Here is a 20,604-nt window from a genome sequence, read left to right as displayed (position 1 = left end):
TTGGCATTATGCAAAATACGCATTTTTGCAAAAACGCACTTATGATCCTAGTTTTTTTGGAGGTGGTAGGTGTTGTTCCAGAGAGGACCAGAAAAACAGCAGAAAATTAAAATAATTATAATAATTATGCAAAATATGCATTTTCTAAAAATGGCTAAAAACCACTTTTCTCGGCATTTCAGATGATTCTGAGCATTTTGGGGGAGGGAGTTGGAGTGGGGGGGGGGTTAGGGGCTGGGGGAAGGCGGTTAGCTGGCAGGATGAAGAGGAGGGACATTTAGACGGGTGGATAACCAAACCGCTACATTGTAGCGGGGTTCTTCTAGTACATCTATATTGATATTCCGCTCCTCATTTGTTGAGCACTTTTATCAACACCATTGAGTTTCCAAAATATATATATATATATAAACAAAAGGCAGTTTGTAATCTCTTCTACATCAGCTCATGTCCCAGTTACACTGTTTGGCCAGACATTAGCCCGCTTGTAACGTCTCTCTTGAAACACAGTCAGTGTAGAAGCCTCCTGGTAGTCTGACATGCCATGTCAATAATCATTAAACTCGACGAGCCTCAAAGATAGCATATAGTCAGTCTATGGGCCAGACCATTTTTTAGTGCATCTCAAGGTGGCAAAACTTAATTGTGTTTTTTGAAAAGGTACATGTCTGTAGATGATATTTTGGTATGATAGCCCTTCCTAAGTGGTAGCTGAGTCACAGTTATCAGCTCATGAAGTTAATAACCCCTGATCATAAATTCAGTTTTTCGACACTCGTGTATATCTGGTTAAAGCTCATGTAAGGACATTTGCCAATGTTTAATAATATAGTGTTTGGTATCATTTTAAAGGGGACCTTTTAGGCTTTCATTTACACCCAATGCTGTGTTTGTCTGACAAACACGGAGGTCACGTGACCTCTTTGAACCATAAATGACACACATTTTCCAACAATCTTCGCCTAAACTATATACTTTCTTTTAGCCCTGTGGCATCAAGGGACATCAGGGGCACAAAACTCAACAACTGCAATACTCAAGGGACTTTAAGGATTCAGGAAATGTATAATATACCCATACTACTTCTTTTTGAATCAGCTCATCAGCTCATGAAGTTAATAACCCCTAATCATAAATTCAGTTTTTTGACACTGGTGTATATCTGGTTAAAGCTCATGTAAGGACATTTGCCAATGTTTAATAATACAGTGTTTGGTATCATTTTAAAGGGGACCTTTTAGGCTTTCATTTAAGACCAATGCCGTATTTGTCTGACAAACACAGAGGTCACGAGACCTCTTTAAACCATAAATGACACACATTTTCCCACAATTTTCGCCTAAACGATACTTTCTTTTAACCCTGTGACATCAAGGGACATCAGCGGCACAAAACTCAACAACTGGAATACTCAAGGGGCTCTAAGGATTCAGGAAATTTTTATTTGTGAGAGGTGATTGTGAGCCTTAAGTTAGTGGGAGGTGTTTAGACAAACTGGAAGGAAAGCTAAAACTACAAATCCCATGATGCTCCACCAAGCTGCCAGGGCAGCAAGATGATTAGCTGATTACCTCATTAGAATCACCTGGTAATGGGGCTTCACTCCCAGAACATATTTTTACACAATTCCCTGCAGAGAGGAGAACATGCAGGTGCATCAAAGGAGCCACTGGTATGGTAACAAAATGCCTTTTTCTTATTATTTGATGTTGGAAGAGCTATATGGAGTCTAATATGAAACCTACTGGTAAATTAGAGTAATTGTTTGGAGTACTTGAAAGAATTGGTAAAGTGGCATGCAGAGAGTATGTTTGTATGACAGTTCAGTTCGTTCAGTATGGTCTTTGGCCTTTCTCCAGTCATCTTAAACAAGTGACTAAGCATACTGTCTGTCATGTGCTTTAAATTTAAGGTAAAGTGAAGATCATGGTATCATGACACTAGATGACCATTGTAAACTAGATAATTTGACTAATCTGACCTTTGAAACTAGATGACAATTTATGTATTTTATTTTCAGATGTACGATGGCAGAACCAAGTACAAGTGGAACACAGCCAAAGCATCCCAGGATGGACTGTTGTATACACTGCTCTGATGATGATTCAACACTTGTGGCACCTATCAATTTAGATTCATGGACCACTCTACTGAGAGCAGCTAAAATAAGAGGCTACAGGGCTGTCCTTGATGTTGCTACTGAAGGATGTATACCATCATCCATATTATACCATAGGAAATGCTGCAGCATATTTACCATGAAAAAAACCCTTGAAAGAATCAGTAAAATGTCTGTGGAAAAATGTATTCCAGAAGACATACGAAAACCCTCTCGGCAAAGTCCACACACATCACGAGTATATGGAGCCAAATGTATATTTTGTGATAAGTGCAATAAGTATTTGAAAGGGCAAAAGACAAAAGATGTTCTGACTAAATGCAGAGAGTTAAGAGCTGATGACACACTCAGGAGAGCGGCTGACAGGAAAGGTGATGCTAGCCATAGTGAGCCGTGAACTAGTTGCCGCTGACGGTCATTATCACAGATCCTGCTACAGGCTGTACACAAAAGACCTGTACAAAGACACTGTGGACCAAGAATCAGCTTCTCAATTAGTGGAAAGAATGGCACTCCAAAAAGTTTTCATATACATCTGGGAAGACCTGATGGAACATCTCAGAGTGATACCATTTAAAGACCTGATCACTATGCTAGTGACAGAAATTACCACTATGGTGACAGATACAAATGAATGTGGTGTAACACGAGTCATACTCAATACAAAGCGATACCTACGTCGCAAGGTTTAAGCAGAATTTGGGGAATCTGTACATATCATAGCCCATGGCCCCAAAAACCTGTTGTTATACCCTAACACATTGACAATGAATGAACTTGTAAAGGTTTACCAAGACCACAAATATGAACTGAAGGTATACAAATTGCACGATGACAAAGACATCTGACACAGCACTGAAGATTAGGCATGATACTCGTAACCAAAACATCACTCAAACATGGCCACCACATGTGTCAGATCTGGAGAAGATGAACAGTGCTCCAACATCTCTTGTAATGTTTCTCCAGACACTCCTAACAGGTACATATATTGTAGGAAACAACCCATCTAAGAGGGTGCAAAGGCTCACGGCTTCATTCAGCCAAGACCTGGTTTATGCAGTCACCTGTGGCAAAGTCAAGCCTACTAAACACATTGTGTTACCCTTTGCTGTCAAGTCACTCACTGGAAATGTCGAACTAATACATATACTGAACAGACTTGGCCATGGTGTTTCCTATACCCAGGTAGAGGAAATTGACACAGCTCTTTGTCTTCAGAAGCAAGCAGCAAGTGGAGATACTGTTCCACTGCCACAAAACATCAAGCCTGGTCTGTTCACAACATTGGCGTGGGACAATATTGACAGACCGGAGGAAACTCTCAGTGGTGAAGGGACATCACACCGAGTGATTGGAATTGCTGTGGAAGCAAAGTCTATTGCTGATCATCCTGCTGAAGCCAGACCTTTGCCTTGCATCCCAAAAACCAAGAAGAGAAGCATTGGCACAGTAGAGATGCGGCTTCCCATTTACAATGCAGGAAAGCGTGCCAATCCTCCAGCTGTACATACAGTTGATGCTGATCATGCCGCTATCTTACAGGATGCTGCGGACAGAAATCACAGGTTTTCATCCCTGATTAGAAGAGAATCATCCTGAAGATCTCATTCACTTGGCAGAAACTCTGCAAGCAATCAAGAACATGTGTGATGAAGTATCACAGTCCAGATTTGAGAACACCCTTGAGCAAGATTCATGTGCGCTTATTCTGACACGTTTCAATGAGTTCCTCAAGTACCTTCGAGAAGACAATGGCCCCCTCTCAGCCTTCCGGATGTCTTATGTGGACATGGTTGAGATTATGCTGAGTCTTATTCGAGCATCAAGGGAGGGAAAGTGGATGATGCATCTTGCAGCAATCAGGGCCATCATTCCATGGTGCTTTGCCTATGATAAACTGAACTATGCCAGATATCTACCATTCTACTATGCTCAAATGTCTTGCCTGGAGGTTGATTATCCCGGTGTTCATGCATACTTTGTAGAGGGTGGTTTTTCTGTCCAGCTGGGAAGGAACAATCCCTTTGGAAAAATTCCAGTAGACCAGACGATTGAAGAGACTGTAAACAAGGATACTCTGACTGCAGGAGGGACCAAAGGTTTCAGCTTAAAAGCTGGAGCAGTGACCAGATACTATCTCACTTCAGAAAACAGAAGTCAGTATCTAAGGCAACTCAGGAACATGACAGGCAATGATCCTACAGAAAGTGTAAATCATCACGATCTACAGAAGACAAGGATAGAGAAGGACCGGGCAGATGTTAATGCCTTTGTAGAACTTATGGAGAAAAGCTGGGTAAACCCTCTAGGTGCAGATCAATCTGATATAATCAGTCTTTCCACAGGAATCACTGTATCATCCGACATACCCCGTGATCTGCTGCAAGCTCACCAGACTGGAGAGGAAGCATATCAAAAGTTCAGAAGTGAGCGTTTGGAAAAAGGTTCACCAACAGCCAAGTTCCATGACACAATAAAAAAACAGAACCTGAAGACATTTGCAAGCATCACTAAAAGTAGAGGAAAGCCGGCAAAAAACAAGGAGCTGGTCTTGAAAGCAGATAGAAATCTCTTTGGACATATGATCATTGTTTCACAAAGTAGAGATCTTCACATTAAAGAAGTCCTGGCTCATCCTCTTGGTCCATTACCTTGGGCACTTTCAAATCCAGATGGCTCACTGCGGAAAACTGACAAGGCTGCTCTTGCAAGAGAGTTGGAGAAATCAGGATCAGCAGTAGAAGAAATTGGAGAACATTCTGCATGCATCATTGATGGAATGAGCCCTGTTCAGAAAATGAAAGGTGATGGCAAAACCTTTGGAAAGATTGCTGGATCTGTGCTGAACCTAGTGCTGCATGGAGGACGACACAGTAAGCGGATAGATGTGGTGTTTGAGGTATACAGGAAAACATCGATCAAGAATGCTGAGAGATGCAATTGTGGTTCAGCAAGTAGCACTCAATGGAAAAACATTGCCCCGGGACACAAGGTTGTGCAGTGGAGAAAACTCTTAAGTAATCCAGACAGCAAAACAGCACTGATAACGTTCATTGTGGACCAGTGGAAACAACCAGAGAACCTTCAAAGGCTTAAGGAGGACAAGCAGCTATTTGCAACCTGTGGAGAGACATGCTATTGTCTCAGCAAAACAGACTGGAATGTTGTTGAAGATCTGAAATCTTCCCATGAGGAGGCGGATACCCGCATGCTCTTACATGCAAATCATGCCAGTAAGAATGGCTATCAAACCACAGTTATTGTGAGCGAGGATACAGATGTCATGATCCTTTGTCTTGGATACTGTAAGAAGATAAACTGCCCCCTGTATCTGAAGTGTGGCACTTAGAATCGGACAAGGTACATCAACATCAGCAACCTTGCTCAGCTCCTTGGGGATGACCTATGTGATGCTCTTGTAGGTGTAAATGCCTTGACAGGTTGTGATAGTGTAAGTGCATTTGCAGGACGTGGTAAACTTTGTGCTTTCAAACTGATCAAAGGAAACAGGACATTGCAAGAGTCCTTCAAAACCCTGGGAACATCCTGGGACGTATCAGACGAATTGTACAGCAATATGGAATCATTTCTCTGCAGGTTGTATGCACCATCATCTAGCATATGTGATGTCAATGATCTGTGTTACTTGCTGTTCTGCAGCAAAAGGGGTGAAGTGGAGTCTAGTGTACTTCCTCCTTGCAAGGACTGTTTACAGATGCATATCCAGCGTGCCAATTACCAGGCAGCAGTGTGGAGGCGCTGCCTGGAAGGACAACCAGACATACCAGAGCCAAAAGGACATGGATGGACAACTGATGACCAAGGTATACTTATAATAATTCACTACATACATGTTCATCATGCCATAATGCTAAAATAATACGTATAGGTAATTTCTCAACATTCAACTTCCTCGCTGAAATGGATTAGAAATATGTTCCACTTATTCTTACAGGTATGCTGATGTTAGAATGGATGCGAGGACCCCCAGCACCACTGGCTGTCCTGGAACTTATGGCCTGCAAGTGTGTACGGACCTGCAAGCTTCCTGACTGCTCCTGCCTTGCCCACAGACTGAAGTGTACAGAAATGTGCAAGCTACAAACCTGCACCAATCAGAGAGAGGAGGAGGAGGACGTAGAGGTTGATGTGAAACTGGTCGACTATGATGATGATGATGATGATGATGAAGATGAGGTGTATCAAATGTATAGCTCTTATTTTTTTCTTATTTCCTTCTTTGAATCACGAATGGTGTCATTGAAAGGTGATAGCTATGACTAAGTTACTCCTTGGGAAGAATTATCCTATTGAAATATGTTGGTCCAAATAATGGAGGTGAATGGGCCTGAGCTGGTGACTTGTAATTTAAGGCTCAAAATCACCTCTCACAAATAAAAAGTATGGGTATATTATACATTTTCTGAATTCTTGGACTCTCTTCTGTATTGCAGTTGTTGAGTTTTGTGCCCCTGAGGTCTCTTGATGCCACAGGGCTAAAAGAAAGAATATAGTTTAGGTGAAGATTGTGGGAAAATGTGTGTCATTTATGGTTTAAAGGGGTCAAATGACCTCTGTGTTTGTCATACAAATACAACTTTGGGCTTAAATGAAAGCCTAAAAGGTCCCCTTTATAATGATACCAAACACTATATTATTAAACATTGGCAAATGTCCTTACATGAGCTTTAACCAGATATACACTAGTGTCGAAAAACTGAATTTATGATTAGGGGTTATTAACTTCATGAGCTGATAACTGTGACTCAACTACCACTTAGGAAGGGCTATCATACCAAAATATCATCTAGAGACATGTATCTTTTCAAAAATCACAATAAAGTATTGCCACCCTGAGATGGACGAAATAGGACTAATAGCAGTTGCTGCAGTGCACGTCATACTTGTAAATGTGTCTAAACATAGTTGGCATGTAGAGGCTGTATCTACATCGCCATCTGCTGGTGGAAAACAGACCATACAATATGGGCAAATTGACATTTACAAATTTCCCATTTCATAGAAACAACCATGCAGCAGGATTATGCAGCTAACATGGTTGACACTGAGACTTATATGCTTTAATTTCTTTTTGGCAATATTTCTTTTTTATCTTCAATATACAGGGATATTCAAATAGAGATGAAAACAGGGATGGTGAGTATAAAAAGGTAAACAAGGTAGTAAACAAAACAAGCTTAATTAGTATAAATAATACCACTATATGTATGAATGTGATTATTACTCATTCTTGCATCAATAAACCGTGGAGCTTGTAATTTGCAAATTAGCTATTAATGAGGCAGAATTAAACTAGATTTATCAAGTGCACATATTAGAAGGCTAGAGATGTGTCTATTACGTACATCTATTGGGTGTGTATGCATACATGTGCATATGTGCACTGACTGTACCTGCAATATGGCCACTTCATTTCTCAGCTGACTCTCCTGCTTGGTGGGGAAGCGTAGTTTGTCAATAACTTTGACTGCTACATCTCGCCCTGTCTTCCGGTGTTTTCCTGATGGAGAGGGGGCGAGAGTGAAAGGTGAGGGAGAGGAAAGAGGGCCTAAGTCAAACTACTTAAAGCTCAAACAATATCACAATATGGCATACCTCCATACACCACTCCAAACTGCCCGGATCCAAGGACCTCATCAGCAAAGATTTGATACACCATACCAATATCCTTTTGACATAAAAACAAACATCATCACCGTCATGGTGATTAATGGCGTCCACATATGATAAAGTAAATATATGTTTTTTACAATTCAGGTAAAACAAAAAGCTTAAAAAAATAGATTAAACTCTCACCACATTCTCTTGTATTTGACTGTTGGATACAGAAATGCTGACTGACGCTTGTCCTGAAAATTCATTAAAGACTTTAATATGCAGGTTATATTACAGTGATTTCTACAAAGCTGTTTTCAATGCTTTTTGCTACATAGTTCCACTTCACTGCTTTTCAGACTATACAGCACTTCTTAAGCTGTTGTGACCTTTCAACTTAAGTACCATACTATATAAAGCAATGATTTGTATCAAAGTCCAAATATCAAGCTAAAGAAAAGCTCTTTTAAATGGAAATCAAAATGACTACAACTTATGTCTTCTACCAACTCACTGTGAGGTGTGTTTCCTTCAGCTGGGGGTGCGTCCTGGAAAATGACTGGCATGAGGGCCTGGCGAATGGCACTCTCCCATGCTTTGGCCACTTCGCGCCCCACACCGCTATTGGGTGCCACATTGCTGGGGGAAGGGGGAGTTGGGGGATGACCTTGGGTGTTGCTGATGGACAAAGGAGGGAGGGTGTTGGGGTCCTCCCCAACAAAGTAGCGCATAGTGCCTGTGACAAGTTCAAAGCAATGAGGACTGGTTCCTTGTGGGACCAGTGTGAAGTCGCCAGCAGGACGTACCTCGAGAATCTCAGATAGAGGGATCTCCTATTAGAGGAAAGACAGAAGGCAAAGAAATAACAGTTATTGTGGGCCTCTATCACATACTGTAAATTAAATATCACCTGCCATATCCCATGATGTTCAATAGTTATACCATATATTATCTCCCCCTCTCTTAGTGTTGTTTCATAGTGACGTGTACTGGACAACAGTAAAGGCTGCAAGTGGTATGCCTCTTACCTTGTAGTACTTGCTGGAAGTGTTGTTCTGGAAAAGGATGATGCACTTACAGTCCAGTCGCCAGTAATGCCTTTTTCTCTGTGAGGGGTAGGTGTAGATGGGTGGGAAAGGGGTGAGAACAAGGGTGAGGCATGGGCAGGAGTCGGGGTTGCATAGTTCAGGGCTTTGATATGGACTCATTTCACTGAAGTGTAGATGAGGTTCAAGAGAAGAATAGCCAAGTGAGATGGAAGAGTGCAGGCTGTAAATTGAGAGTGGAATCAACAGGAAGGGGAAAGAGAGGGGGAGAGAAGGTGTTGGTGAGACAAGCCTAGAAAGAAAGAAAAAAGCAAGAATAGTAGTCCATGATGGCAGAAAAGATCCCCTTGGAATGAGAACCAGTACAACTAAACAGGACACTTGTCTTAGATATAATGCCCATTTTACCAGACAGTAGTGATGCATGGTTCGACCTTCAACCCGTGAGTCCTGCGGGCTGAACCCCGGGTCGAGCGGGTTCAGGTAAGCTTACCAGAAAATATCATGGGTTTGGGCAGACAAGTCAAAGAGTGACAAAGAAGCATTCAGGGTAAGTTCAACGAAAGTGGAATCAGTTCATCTGGACACAACGTTTATTGGCAGATAAGTTTCTTCACTCATCTAAGTGACATCTTCAGCCTAAAGTGATTACAGGTATCCTCACCCTTATAAACAATACAGTTGCATAACGACTGAAACCAATGACCACTTTCATATGCGTGTTTTAGAGTTTGAAAGCAACTGAGATGTGGTGTTTGGAAAATACTCGTCTCAATTTGTCTGACACTCCCGCCACATATGGAATCACCACTGATTTATAATTAGGCAGCTGTTGTCTTTCTCCTCTCATCGATCGGCTGGCGCACTGTTTAGGCATCTTCCTGGCTTTGACAAACACCCAGTTAGGATAACCACACTTTTCCAGGGCCTGATTAATATAGGATTTCTCCCCTTCCCCGGCTGCTGTGTCGATAGGGACGTTGTCAGCTCGGTGGTACAGCATCATGATGACTCCTAGTTTGTGCTCCAGTGGATGACGAGAGTATCTCATATCTGTGGATAAACACTGTATCCAGATGAACTGATTCAACCTTCTTTGATTTTCTTACCTGGAGTATTAAGCATGCATAAAGACTCTTTCAATGTTGTATTCTAAATTGTGTATATACAAAATCCATTGCACATCTGTCCATCTTGAGAGACCCCCCCCCCCCCTGTTGCACTCCCTGAGGTTTCTTCCTATTTTTTCTCCCTGTTAAAGGGTTTTTTTAGGGAGTTGTTCCTTATCTGATGTGAGGGTCTAAAGACAGGATGTTGTGTTGCTATAAAGCCCACTGAGGCAATTTTGTAATTTGTGATAATGGGCTATACAAATAAAATTGACTTGACTTAACCCAAATATGCACAACTGAGTGGAAGGACACCATTCTTAGGAGGTTCAGCACCAACATTCGCATCCTGCAACTCTTCTAAAGGTAAGCCATGTGTTTAATTCACTTTATGATGACAGCCTTGGCTTTCATAATTATTATGCAAAGTGTTGAATGATTTTTGGGTCTGTCTAAATTTATTTGGTAAGCGTGAAGTATGTAGTCTATTTCAAATGATGTCCTAATGACATGCACAGTGTATTGAGTATGTGTGTGTGTGTGTGTGTGTGCCCTTGCCATCGGAACCATCTCCTCTACAATCAAGTCATGTGGCGTTGGGAGAAGCGCACCCCCCATGCCACTTTAAAAACCATCTTTGCGCAGGTATCTTCTGCTATCTGAGTCCCCGACCTCACAAAGTCTGGTGGCGATGGAGTATCCAATGACGGGAGCAGGTCTGAATGAGCTGGGAGCTCTTAGTTGGAACTCTGCACGCCAGCGGCACAGGGCAACGGTCGTTAGCAGCTGGGATTGAGTGGCAGCTGTTTCCGGCAGACCCCTGTGCGTCTGAGCAGGCCTATTTAGGGACCGCACTGCTCACCCCTTTCAGGGAACGGCCTAGAAAAGGTGGCCCAAAAATTGCCCACTCAACACTGCGCCTGGGCAAGAAACCGCACCTGCCGGGCCATTCCACTATGCGGTCGAAAAACAAACATTATACCACTAAGATTTGCAGCATGGAACATAAGAACACTCCTGGACGTCAGCCATGGTACGGACAGACCTCAACGCAGAACAGCACTTATTGCTAGCTAGCTGAGGCGCTATTGTGTGGATGTGGCGGCACTCAGTGAGACCAGGCTCCTTGAAGAGGGCTCGCTCAATGAAGTAAGAGAGGGCTATACCTTCTTTTGGAAAGGATACCCCCTAGGAGGTCAACACATCCATGGAGTTGGTTTTGCAATTAAGAACAGCCTCTTACCCAAACTCGAAGAAACACCAGTGGGCATTAATGAGCGGCTTATGACTCTCCGTATACCCCTTGCAAAATGTCGATACATCACCTTGATAAGTGCCTATGCTCCAACTTTACCATCTCATGATGAAGAGAAAGATCGCTTCTACCAGGCACTCGATGATGTACTCATCAACATCCCAAGGAGCGACAAAGTCATTTTGCTTGGTGATTTTAATGCCCGAGTTGGGAAGAATATGCAAAATTGGAATGGAGTGATTGGCGCCCACGGCATTGGAAAAGTCAACCCCAATGGCATAAGACTTCTTAGTCTGTGCTCGGAACATGACCTCACCATCACAAACACCATTTTCCAACAAAAGAATAAATACAAGGCATCCTGGATGCATCCCAGATCCAAACACTGGCACCTGCTTGATTATGCTATCGTGAGGCGGGTTGATCTTAAAGACGTGCTCCTTACAAGAGCTATGCGAGGAGCAGACTGCTGGACAGACCACCGTATGATCCTGACAAAAGTCAGAGTACATGTCCGACCCTTGAGACGCCAATCTGGGCCAAAAAAGAAACCACTCCACTGCGCCAGACTATCCAACAGCGACACCCGAAACACCTTCCGCCGTTCTCTAGCCGACAACTTAGTTGACATTGAACAGCTGATCAACTCAGAGTCTGGGATGGATGAAAAGTGGACCTCTCTGAGCACCACCCTCTTTGACAATGCAGCCCAATCCATTGGCTTCAAAACCAAGAAACATCAGGACTGGTTTGATGACAATGCCGGAACGATCTCCACCCTCCTGGACAACATGCATAAGGCACACAGAGCTGCCCTCAGCAACCCACTATCCCAACCTCTCAAGAAAAAATGGCAAGACCTCCGCTCTGAGGCCCAAGCAACTCTGCGGAAACTGCAAAATGAGTGGTGGATTTTGAAAGCCAACGAAATCCAGGCTCATGCAGACAGGAACGACATGCATGGTTTCTATGATGCAGTTAAGGCCATCTATGGCCCCAGAAACTGCTCCCTGACACCCGTTAGGTCTGCTGATGGAACAACTCTCATCAAGGATCAGGCCCTGTTAGTGGAGCGGTGGGCCGAGCATTTTAACACCCTGCTCAACCAGCCCACCCCAGTGGACTCAACTGTACTGGCAGAACTCCCTCAACAGCCTACCTTGCAAGACCTAGACCTCCCACCATCTTTTAAAGAAATCCTACATGCAGTCAAGACCCTAAAAAACAACAAAACCCATGGACCTGATAATATTCCAGCTGAAATCCTCAAGGAAGGAGGCTACCTCTGTACGAGGACACTGTATCTCTATATCCTTGAGGTGTGGAGTCGCGAGTGTGTCCCCCAACAGTGGAAAGATGCCAACATTGTGGCCATTTATAAAAACAAAGGAGACAAATCCATCTGCTCCAACAGTAGGGGTATTTCACTGCTGGCCATTGCAGGAAAGGTTCTAGCCAAGATCATGCTCCGCAGACTAACACTCGCAATAGCCGAACAGGTCATACCAGAGTCACAATGCGGCTTCCGAAAGGATAGAGGGACCATTGACATGATCTTTGTGACACGCCAGCTCCAGGAGAAATGCAGAGAACAGCACAAGGATTTATACATAGCATTCATAGACCTCTCAAAGGCATTTGATACAGTTAACCGGGCCCTGCTGTGGCAAGTCCTGAAGAAATTTGGACGTCCACCCAAGTTTCTTACCATTCTTGGACAGTTTCACTCAGGAATGATGGCCCGAATGGTAGTGGGGAACCGCAGTTCTGAGCCCTTTGGTGTGCAGACTGGAGTCAGACAAGGCTGTGTGCTAGCCCCAGTTCTGTTCAATATCTTCTTAGTCTCTGTTACAACACTGCTACGAAGGAGGCTGGAGAAGCAGGCTGGAGTCACCATTGACTTCAGGCTTGATGGTAACCTATTTAACATCAGGAGGTTTCAGGCAACCACCAAGTTGACCTCTGAGACCATTATTGAGCTACAGTATGCCGACGATTGTGCCCTGGTAGCTCACACACCAGAAGCTCTACAAAACACTCTGTCGGCAGTTGTAACTGCATACAGGAGAATGGGACTGATTATTAACACCCAAAAGACAGAGGTAATCTGTCAGTTGACTGCCGGCCTCCCAAACCACCCAACAACCTTCACAGCAGAAGGGCAACAACTGGCCACTGTTCCTGCCTTCAAATATCTGGGAAGTATGCTATCCGACACCTGCAAAATAGACGATGAGATTCAGCACCGCCTCAAACAAGCCTCAACATCTTTTGGCCGTCTAAGGAGAAGGGTTTTCCAAAACAGCAACCTCAATCTCCACACTAAAGTGCTTGTTTACAGAGCAGTGTGCATCTCCACACTACTCTATGGATGTGAGGCATGGACCATCTACAGCCACCATCTCAGAAGCCTGGAGGCCTTCCATGTAAAATGTCTCCAGAGGATCCTTGGCATTACTTGGGAGGACAGAGTGCCACACACAGAGGTGTTGGAGCGGGCAGGCAGCTGCAGCGTGGAGTCTACCCTAAAACACCATCAACTCAGGTGGCTTGGGCATGTTATTCGCATGCCCAGCCAACGACTCCCACGTAAAGTCCTGTACGGCCAACTACACCTTGGTCAACGCACTGCTGGTGGGCAGAAGAAGCGGTTCAAAGACCAAATGAAGACCACACTAAAAAGATGTCAGATCAACCCCTCTTCTTTGGAGGAACTTGCTTTCTGCCGCACAACCTGGCGCTCTCACATCTCAGAGGGAGTGAAGTACATGGAAAACCAGCGCACACAACACCGTGTAGCAAAGCGTGCAAAGAGGCATGCTCGCAAAGCTACCACTACCCCCTCCAGCACCACTTTTACATGCCCGGTCTGCAACCGCAACTGTGCATCCAGGATCGGACTATTCAGCCACCAAAGGACCCACAAATAGAAGAAGATGGTCATCATCGGGCACGATGGACAACCAGCAAGCAAGTGTGTGTGTGTGAGTGAGTGAGAGACAGACAGACAGACAGACAGATGGAGAGAGAGAGAGAGAGAGAGAGAGAGAGAGAAAGAGACGAGGCTTGCATGTAGACTATATTTTGTGCAGTGTGTGTGTGTGTGTGTGCGTGCGTGCGAGAGAGACTTTGCAGCATGCTTTGAAATTGGAACTGGGTTGATCTGTTGGTTGCTGACAGCAAACTCATATTATCAAGCGTTTACATCATAGATTGAGTTCTCGAATGGCAGTTTATGCCCCCCCCCACGATACCTTAATGCCCCCCCGATTAGATTTGTTCTGATGCCAACTCTGTTTTTATTTAGTAGCCTAGACCCAGACACTGTTAGGCTACGATACAATAGGCTATGCCTTGCAATCAGTGTATTTATGCTTGTCAAACAGCCCAAACATGAAATGGTGCCACACAGATCACTTTGCTATAGCATATGCTAAATTTGGTAGTTTGTGGGTCGGGTCAGGTTCAGGTGGTTAATTAATGCATATTTTAGCGGGTTGGGCAGTGCGGATTTGTTCTCATAATGGGTCGGGTGGGTGCAGGTATTAAAAAACCCTGACCCGTGCATCACTACCACACAGACAGTTGTACACAGTTACATATGCATGCCTGCACACAACACACACATAGACAAACTTACACACATATAGAAACAAGCACATATATACAAGGTGAAAGGAGAGAACATAGTGCAAAGAAGCAGAAAGCAAATGATCAGGGTCACAGCTTGCCATGTAAAAGAAAGAGCTTGATAAGAGGACAAAGGGCATGGTGGAGAAACAGAACAGACTGTCCTCTATATCTCTGTGCCAATGGCAAAAAAGCAGAGCAAACCAGGTCTGGTGAAGTATAGAAAAGTGAATTAGGGTGATATAAAACCAAGCAATCCCTGCATCTGGGATAAATGTCTGCATTTTCAGCCCCCAGGCAGTTCTAGGAATAAATCCTAATAGAATCTTATTACTTGGGGGCATTCATAGTTAGATAAGTTAAAAGAAATTAGGTGAGAATTCTCGACAGTTTTGTTTCTGTTTTTACCAGTGTGTCCTTATTGCTGTAGTGAACCATCCATCCTTCCTTGATGGCTGTGCTGGAGCGACGGGTAGTCTGCCTCACCGACTGCACCACCCTCATTAACGGGATGTAAACACTTAGGAGAGCACGAGAGAGAGCAGGAGAGAAAGAGAGAGAGAGAGAGATTGTCAGGGTGAGGTGTGGGTGACAATGTAAACTGCAAATTGTAAACCTTTAATCACATATGAAAATGTACATATGCACGTGTAAAGGTTTTTCAAATTGTGCGTGTCTCACCTCTGGTCCCCGCTGGCTCCATCTTGGTTGCTGTCAGGAGAAAATGACCCAGGGATGCTGCAGGCTTCATCTGAGTCATCAATAGAAGACTTGTCTGAGGCATCATACTCACTGCTGTAGTCCATGGGTACCTCAGGGTCAACACTGGGACTCAGCATGTCTATGGCAAGGAGAAGAGAATACGAAAAAATGGGGGTATTAATCACAACCAAATTTAAAACAACTGTGTGCTTGAAATTGCTCTATGGTTTCCATAAGAGTTTGCACCACTTGCTACTGCTGGGACTTCTACCATAGCTATTTTTGCTTGGCTTCAGCCAGGAGGAATAACAGAAAGGGTATTAGATTGCATGCACTAACAGTGGGGTCTATAAGTACAGATGACACTTACCACTGTTACTTCTGTTGTCTGAGAAGATAAAACATTGCAAGCTCCCATAAGTTTCAGACTTACAAATAACGAGTTATATTAATGAGAACCTACTACTGACAAAAGAAACATGCACAATGAAAAAGTGATACTTCTGTCAAAACATGCAGGGTTAACAGGGTCATGCACACACTGAAATGACAGGCCCTGTCTGCTCCTACCTCCGATGGTTTCGCCAAGGCAGTCGTTGGGAACCTTGTAAGCACACCGTTTGTGGCAGTTGAACTTGCAGTCTGTAAAGAATTAACTTCAGTTTACTGATATAGGTAATTTAACTAATTTAGCTACAATATGGCGTTATATTCGGGATTGTGTATATAGAATTGATTTGCACATTAATGTTTTTGCATGTCTCCCCTTTTCCCTCTCTCACTATATGATAAAGCCAAACTTTGGTACACGTTCTCACCTTTACACTGTAGGCCCTGTCTGAAGAGTCCTCGGAGAAGTCTCTTGCAGTACTGGCACACCGTGGGTCGTGTGTAGGAGTGGACAGCAAATGTATGGGGCACCTTTACCTTGCTCATCAGGATCTTGTCCAGATGAACTGGTCGGCCTGTGTAAAACCGCCGGGCCTCACTTGGTGTCCGTGGCTAGCAAGGTACAGAGAAAACAGAAATACAAGCCGCTACTTTTTAAACCTTTATTTCGACTGCATAAAGCCCCAACTACTTCTCATTCAAGTAGTTGTACCTATACACCGAGGCAGTCTACTCATCAATGGTCTTCTGTTGGCCAGATATACTAGAGAAGTTGGGGTATTGGTTAGCAATTTTGAGGCAGAAAACAGTACAGCTCAACCAATCCTTCACCAAAACACGGGCTGATACTGCCCCAAAAATTATGACTGAGTTGAGCTAGCAGAATTACATGGAACATTTTCATTATTGTTATTTTAAAACTCAATCTAAAATTAAAAGTGGGTGCTGGTGTGAAGTGTAGATGAGCCATATTAATACGGTGCACAACTTTTAATAGCCCTGTTAAATATAATGGCCCATTAACCACAGGTTTGTGAAACTGGATCAAAATTTAGCGTTAATGAATATACCAGTACCATTTGTGTGTGTGAGCGCACAAGGCTGGCGTCCTCTGCACTGGTGGACGATGTGCCTACACTGCTCAGGGACTCAGTGGTGGAGAGTCGGAGGGACTGGCTGCTGGTCAGGGACGTGGTGGACAGACGCCGTTTACGAGCTCCACTACAGTTGTTTGGGATACTGAATGCACAGCGTTTGTGATAGTTCAGTCCACAACCTGTAGAGGGAGGCAGAAGGTATGGCAACAAACAGGGAAAGGGAATCAGGACAACTCAAAAACAGTGATATTATTGATTTTGTTTCTCGCTGCCTTTCTCACCATCACATTTGAGCCCTTGTCTAACCAGTCCAAAAAGCATTTCTCCACAGTGGTCACAAAAGGCTGGAGCACGGTAAGAGTGCACGTTTAGTGCATGTGGCCGGATCTGGAAATCTTCAAATGTGGCTGCAGCTGCAAAACAGATAACAGTGGCAGAGCATTTTCAGAGGAGTTATCAACAAGTTTCAGCCTTTCAACTGTGTGTAAAAAGGAGTAAAAAACATTAAAGGAGAACCTAACTGAAAAGAGCAAAAGGAGTACTTTCAGAAAACAAGATAAGAATAACAAGAAGAGGTATTTTTCTAGTCACATATTGATGATATGAAAACTGGATGGAGCCTTGGAAAAAAAGAAAGGACAGAAAAAGGGCTAGAAGAGGTCTTAGATGGTAGCATGAAATTTAAGAGGCCTTTCTGTGGATTAGAGAATGACAGTCGAGACAAGAGCAGGAGCATGAAAAGTGGAAGAATGGGACTAATTGCATAGAAGAGGAAAGCTGTTTAAGACTTTGATAGGGCGTTCTTATGCTATTCTGACCACATATTCTCCATGTGACATTTACTCTGGAAGCCTATAATTCCTAATGTCTTTCAAAGACGAAAGAGGGTCAAAAGAAAGATTAGAGTGAAATTCTAAATAAATTTGTGACAGAAAAGAGCCAGAGGAGAGGAGAGGAGAGAGCTGACTCCTACCAGAGAGTACCACCTCTACCAGATCTCCCTCCTGGATGTCACTGGCAGCTTTTACCAGCTGGAGGATGTTGTTGGATGTTGTGTCATGTTTGAACAGTAAGATCTTGTCATAAATACCATAGAAGCCACACTCTGGGAACTGGAACATACAAAGAGAAGAAGATTGAAGGGTGGGTTAGAAACAGGAAGTCTGGGAAAAGATCTCAGACACACAGAAGATTTTTGTCTCTCTCACACATGCGCACATACGCATGCACGCACACACGCACACACACACACACACAGGTCAAATTGCTCACTTTGTTTTTTCAGTCGGAGGCATACACCTCTACTAATAAAACTTTCAGTTTAAGGTTATCTAGTAACAATTAAAAGCTCAACATGTAAAACTGCGTTATCATTTTCTCAGTAGTGCTCGGTTAGTGTTCTTTAGCTGCATCTATTCTGCCTGCCAGGTTTTCTAATCATTTCTAAAAGTCTACTGGGTTTCTGCTGATCATGAAAAAATTAAGGCTGTCCTGAATACCAGATTTTTATTTTTTTTTGGGGCTCCAGAGCTTCGGTAGTGATCAATAGCGAATATTCTGCGTATCAGTGAAAGGGGGGGGGGGTTGCACACGACTTGGGAAGGACTCAGTCAGACATGTCTCCGTTCTCGGCCGAGATGGACAGTATACACGTGTTTTTCAGTTTAATTAAAGGCATTAATTGCTAAGGTGTGGCAGTGCAGGAATGAGGAGGTGGAGAGACCAAGTCAAGTTAATTCCGGTTACTCGCCACACAAAACAACACCGATACAGCACAATCTCTCATAGCAACAAGCTAATGGCTAGGCTTTCAAAAACATTGTTCCACCTCGTGGGAAACTCTAAACCATGCCTACGTCGTAACTCTGAACATCTTCCTTAAAGGAGCAGCAGCCCCTGGTGAATCTATCCTCCATAGTGTATCACCACACAGGCCCTCCCAGAATTCACCATCACGAAAAAATGCAAAACAGTAATGTAACACAACAGTACTCAATGAAACACAAACAGCCAACAGGCGAACAGTCAACATCTTGGGGGCGGACCAGGCGGCCAAAACGGCTGTGCTGAAAGGGTATGGGGGCAGGAGCCCTGGCAGGGGCCGAGGCTGGGCTGGGGGCCTGAGAAGGAGGGCGTCCACACCATGGGGGCAGGGCCAGTTCGACCGGCCCACCCAGGTCCAAATGGGCAGGCTTGAAACGGTCCACAGAGACCTGCTCTTGCTTGCACCCCATGTCCACCACAACGTTCTTAGGCCCCGCTTCCAGGACGCGGAAGGGCCCATCGTAGGGGGGCTGCAGGGGGGTACGGTGGCTGTCATGGCGGATGAAGACGTACCTGGCCGACAGCAGATTCTTGGGGACGTAGGACTGAAGGAGGAAGTGGTGAGATGTAGGGAATGAGCGAAAGCATTGGCACCGTCCCGGGCCACAGCCCGATGAGAAGCTGTAGACCAGGGGGCCACGGCGTCCGGGAGAAACTCCCCCAGGACACGCAACAGCTGGCTGCAAACCAGCTCGGCAGACAAGGACTGGAGGTCTTCCTTGGGGGCGGAGCGAAAGCCGAGCATGACCCATGGGAGGCGGTCGACCCAGTTGATGTCTGTGAGGCTGGCACAAAGAGCGGCCTTCATAGACAAATGAAACTGCTCACAAAGTCCGTTGCCCTGCGGGTTGTACACCGTGGTGTGGTGGAGCCTCACCCCCAGCCCCTCCACGACTGCAGTCCAGAGCTCGGACATGAACTGCGGGCCCCTGTCAGAAGTGAGGTCAGCCGGCATGCCAAAACGGGCCACCCAGGACCCAATGAACGCCCGGGCCACCTCAGTAGATGTGGTCGATGACAGGGGAACAGCTTCCGGCCACCTGGTGGTCCTGTCCACCATGGTGAGAAGGTAAATGAACCCATGGGAGGGGGGCAGGGGGCCCACCAGGTCCACATTCACATGGTCGAAAAGCCTCTCAGGCACCAGGAATGGCACCAAGGGGGCTTTGATATGACAGTGTACCTTGGAAGGCTGGCACGTCATGCAAGAGTCAGCCCAGGTCTTGATGTTCTTCCTGAGGTCGGGCCAGACAAACTTGGCCCCCACCAGATTAGTGGACGCCTTCACACCCGGGCGGGAAAGGCAATGGATAACATCAAAAACACGGCGCCGCCAGCCGGTGGGCACCATGGGGCAGGGCTGGCCCGTGGAAACGTCGCAGAGAAGCGTAGCATGGCACTGTCAAACACCACATCCTCCACCGCAGTCCCGTAGCGGCCAGCCGATAGGCCTGGATATCCACATCAGCGGCTTGGTCTGCAGCCATGGCAGCGTAATCGAGTCCCAAGTGAAAGGACCCTGCCACTGCCCGGGGGAGGCAGTCGGCGACCAAGTTGTCCTTGCCAGCCACGTGCCGGATGTCCGTGGTAAACTCCGAGATGGCAGCGAGCTGACGCTGTTGGCGCCCGGACCACGGCTTGGAGGTCTTGGCCATGGCAAATGTCAGCGGCTTGTGGTCGACGAAGGCGGTGAAACGGCAGCCTTCCAACAGGAACCTGAAGTGTCGGGTGGCGAGGAATAGACCCAGGAGCTCCTGGTCGAAAGTGCTGTACTTCCTCTTGTTCTCGTTAAGCTGTTTGCTAAAGAAGGCAA

The 20,604-nt window shown here is 45.0% G+C and overlaps 1 protein-coding gene across 1 annotated transcript in view; it reads right to left on the bottom strand.

Annotated features, from left to right (window-relative positions):
- prkd2 (protein kinase D2) overlaps nt 1–20,604 on the bottom strand; it is a 70,574-nt gene that overhangs the window by 15,553 nt on the left and 34,417 nt on the right. Inside the window, exons 2-13 of the mRNA XM_056283218.1 lie at nt 17,941–18,079; nt 17,249–17,380; nt 16,947–17,146; nt 16,299–16,482; nt 16,051–16,122; nt 15,460–15,619; nt 15,187–15,298; nt 8,767–8,844; nt 8,253–8,571; nt 7,940–7,992; nt 7,739–7,811; nt 7,537–7,643 (exon numbers count right to left, since the gene is read on the bottom strand). Of these exons, the coding sequence (XP_056139193.1) occupies nt 7,537–7,643; nt 7,739–7,811; nt 7,940–7,992; nt 8,253–8,571; nt 8,767–8,844; nt 15,187–15,298; nt 15,460–15,619; nt 16,051–16,122; nt 16,299–16,482; nt 16,947–17,146; nt 17,249–17,380; nt 17,941–18,079 (1,629 nt within the window). The remainder of the gene's footprint in view (nt 1–7,536; nt 7,644–7,738; nt 7,812–7,939; nt 7,993–8,252; nt 8,572–8,766; nt 8,845–15,186; nt 15,299–15,459; nt 15,620–16,050; nt 16,123–16,298; nt 16,483–16,946; nt 17,147–17,248; nt 17,381–17,940; nt 18,080–20,604) is intronic.

The sequence above is a fragment of the Lampris incognitus genome, chromosome 7 (assembly GCF_029633865.1).
Source record: "Lampris incognitus isolate fLamInc1 chromosome 7, fLamInc1.hap2, whole genome shotgun sequence".
NCBI classification, from domain to species: Eukaryota; Metazoa; Chordata; class Actinopteri; order Lampriformes; family Lampridae; genus Lampris; species Lampris incognitus.
This window is presented reverse-complemented; position numbering and strand designations above follow the sequence as displayed.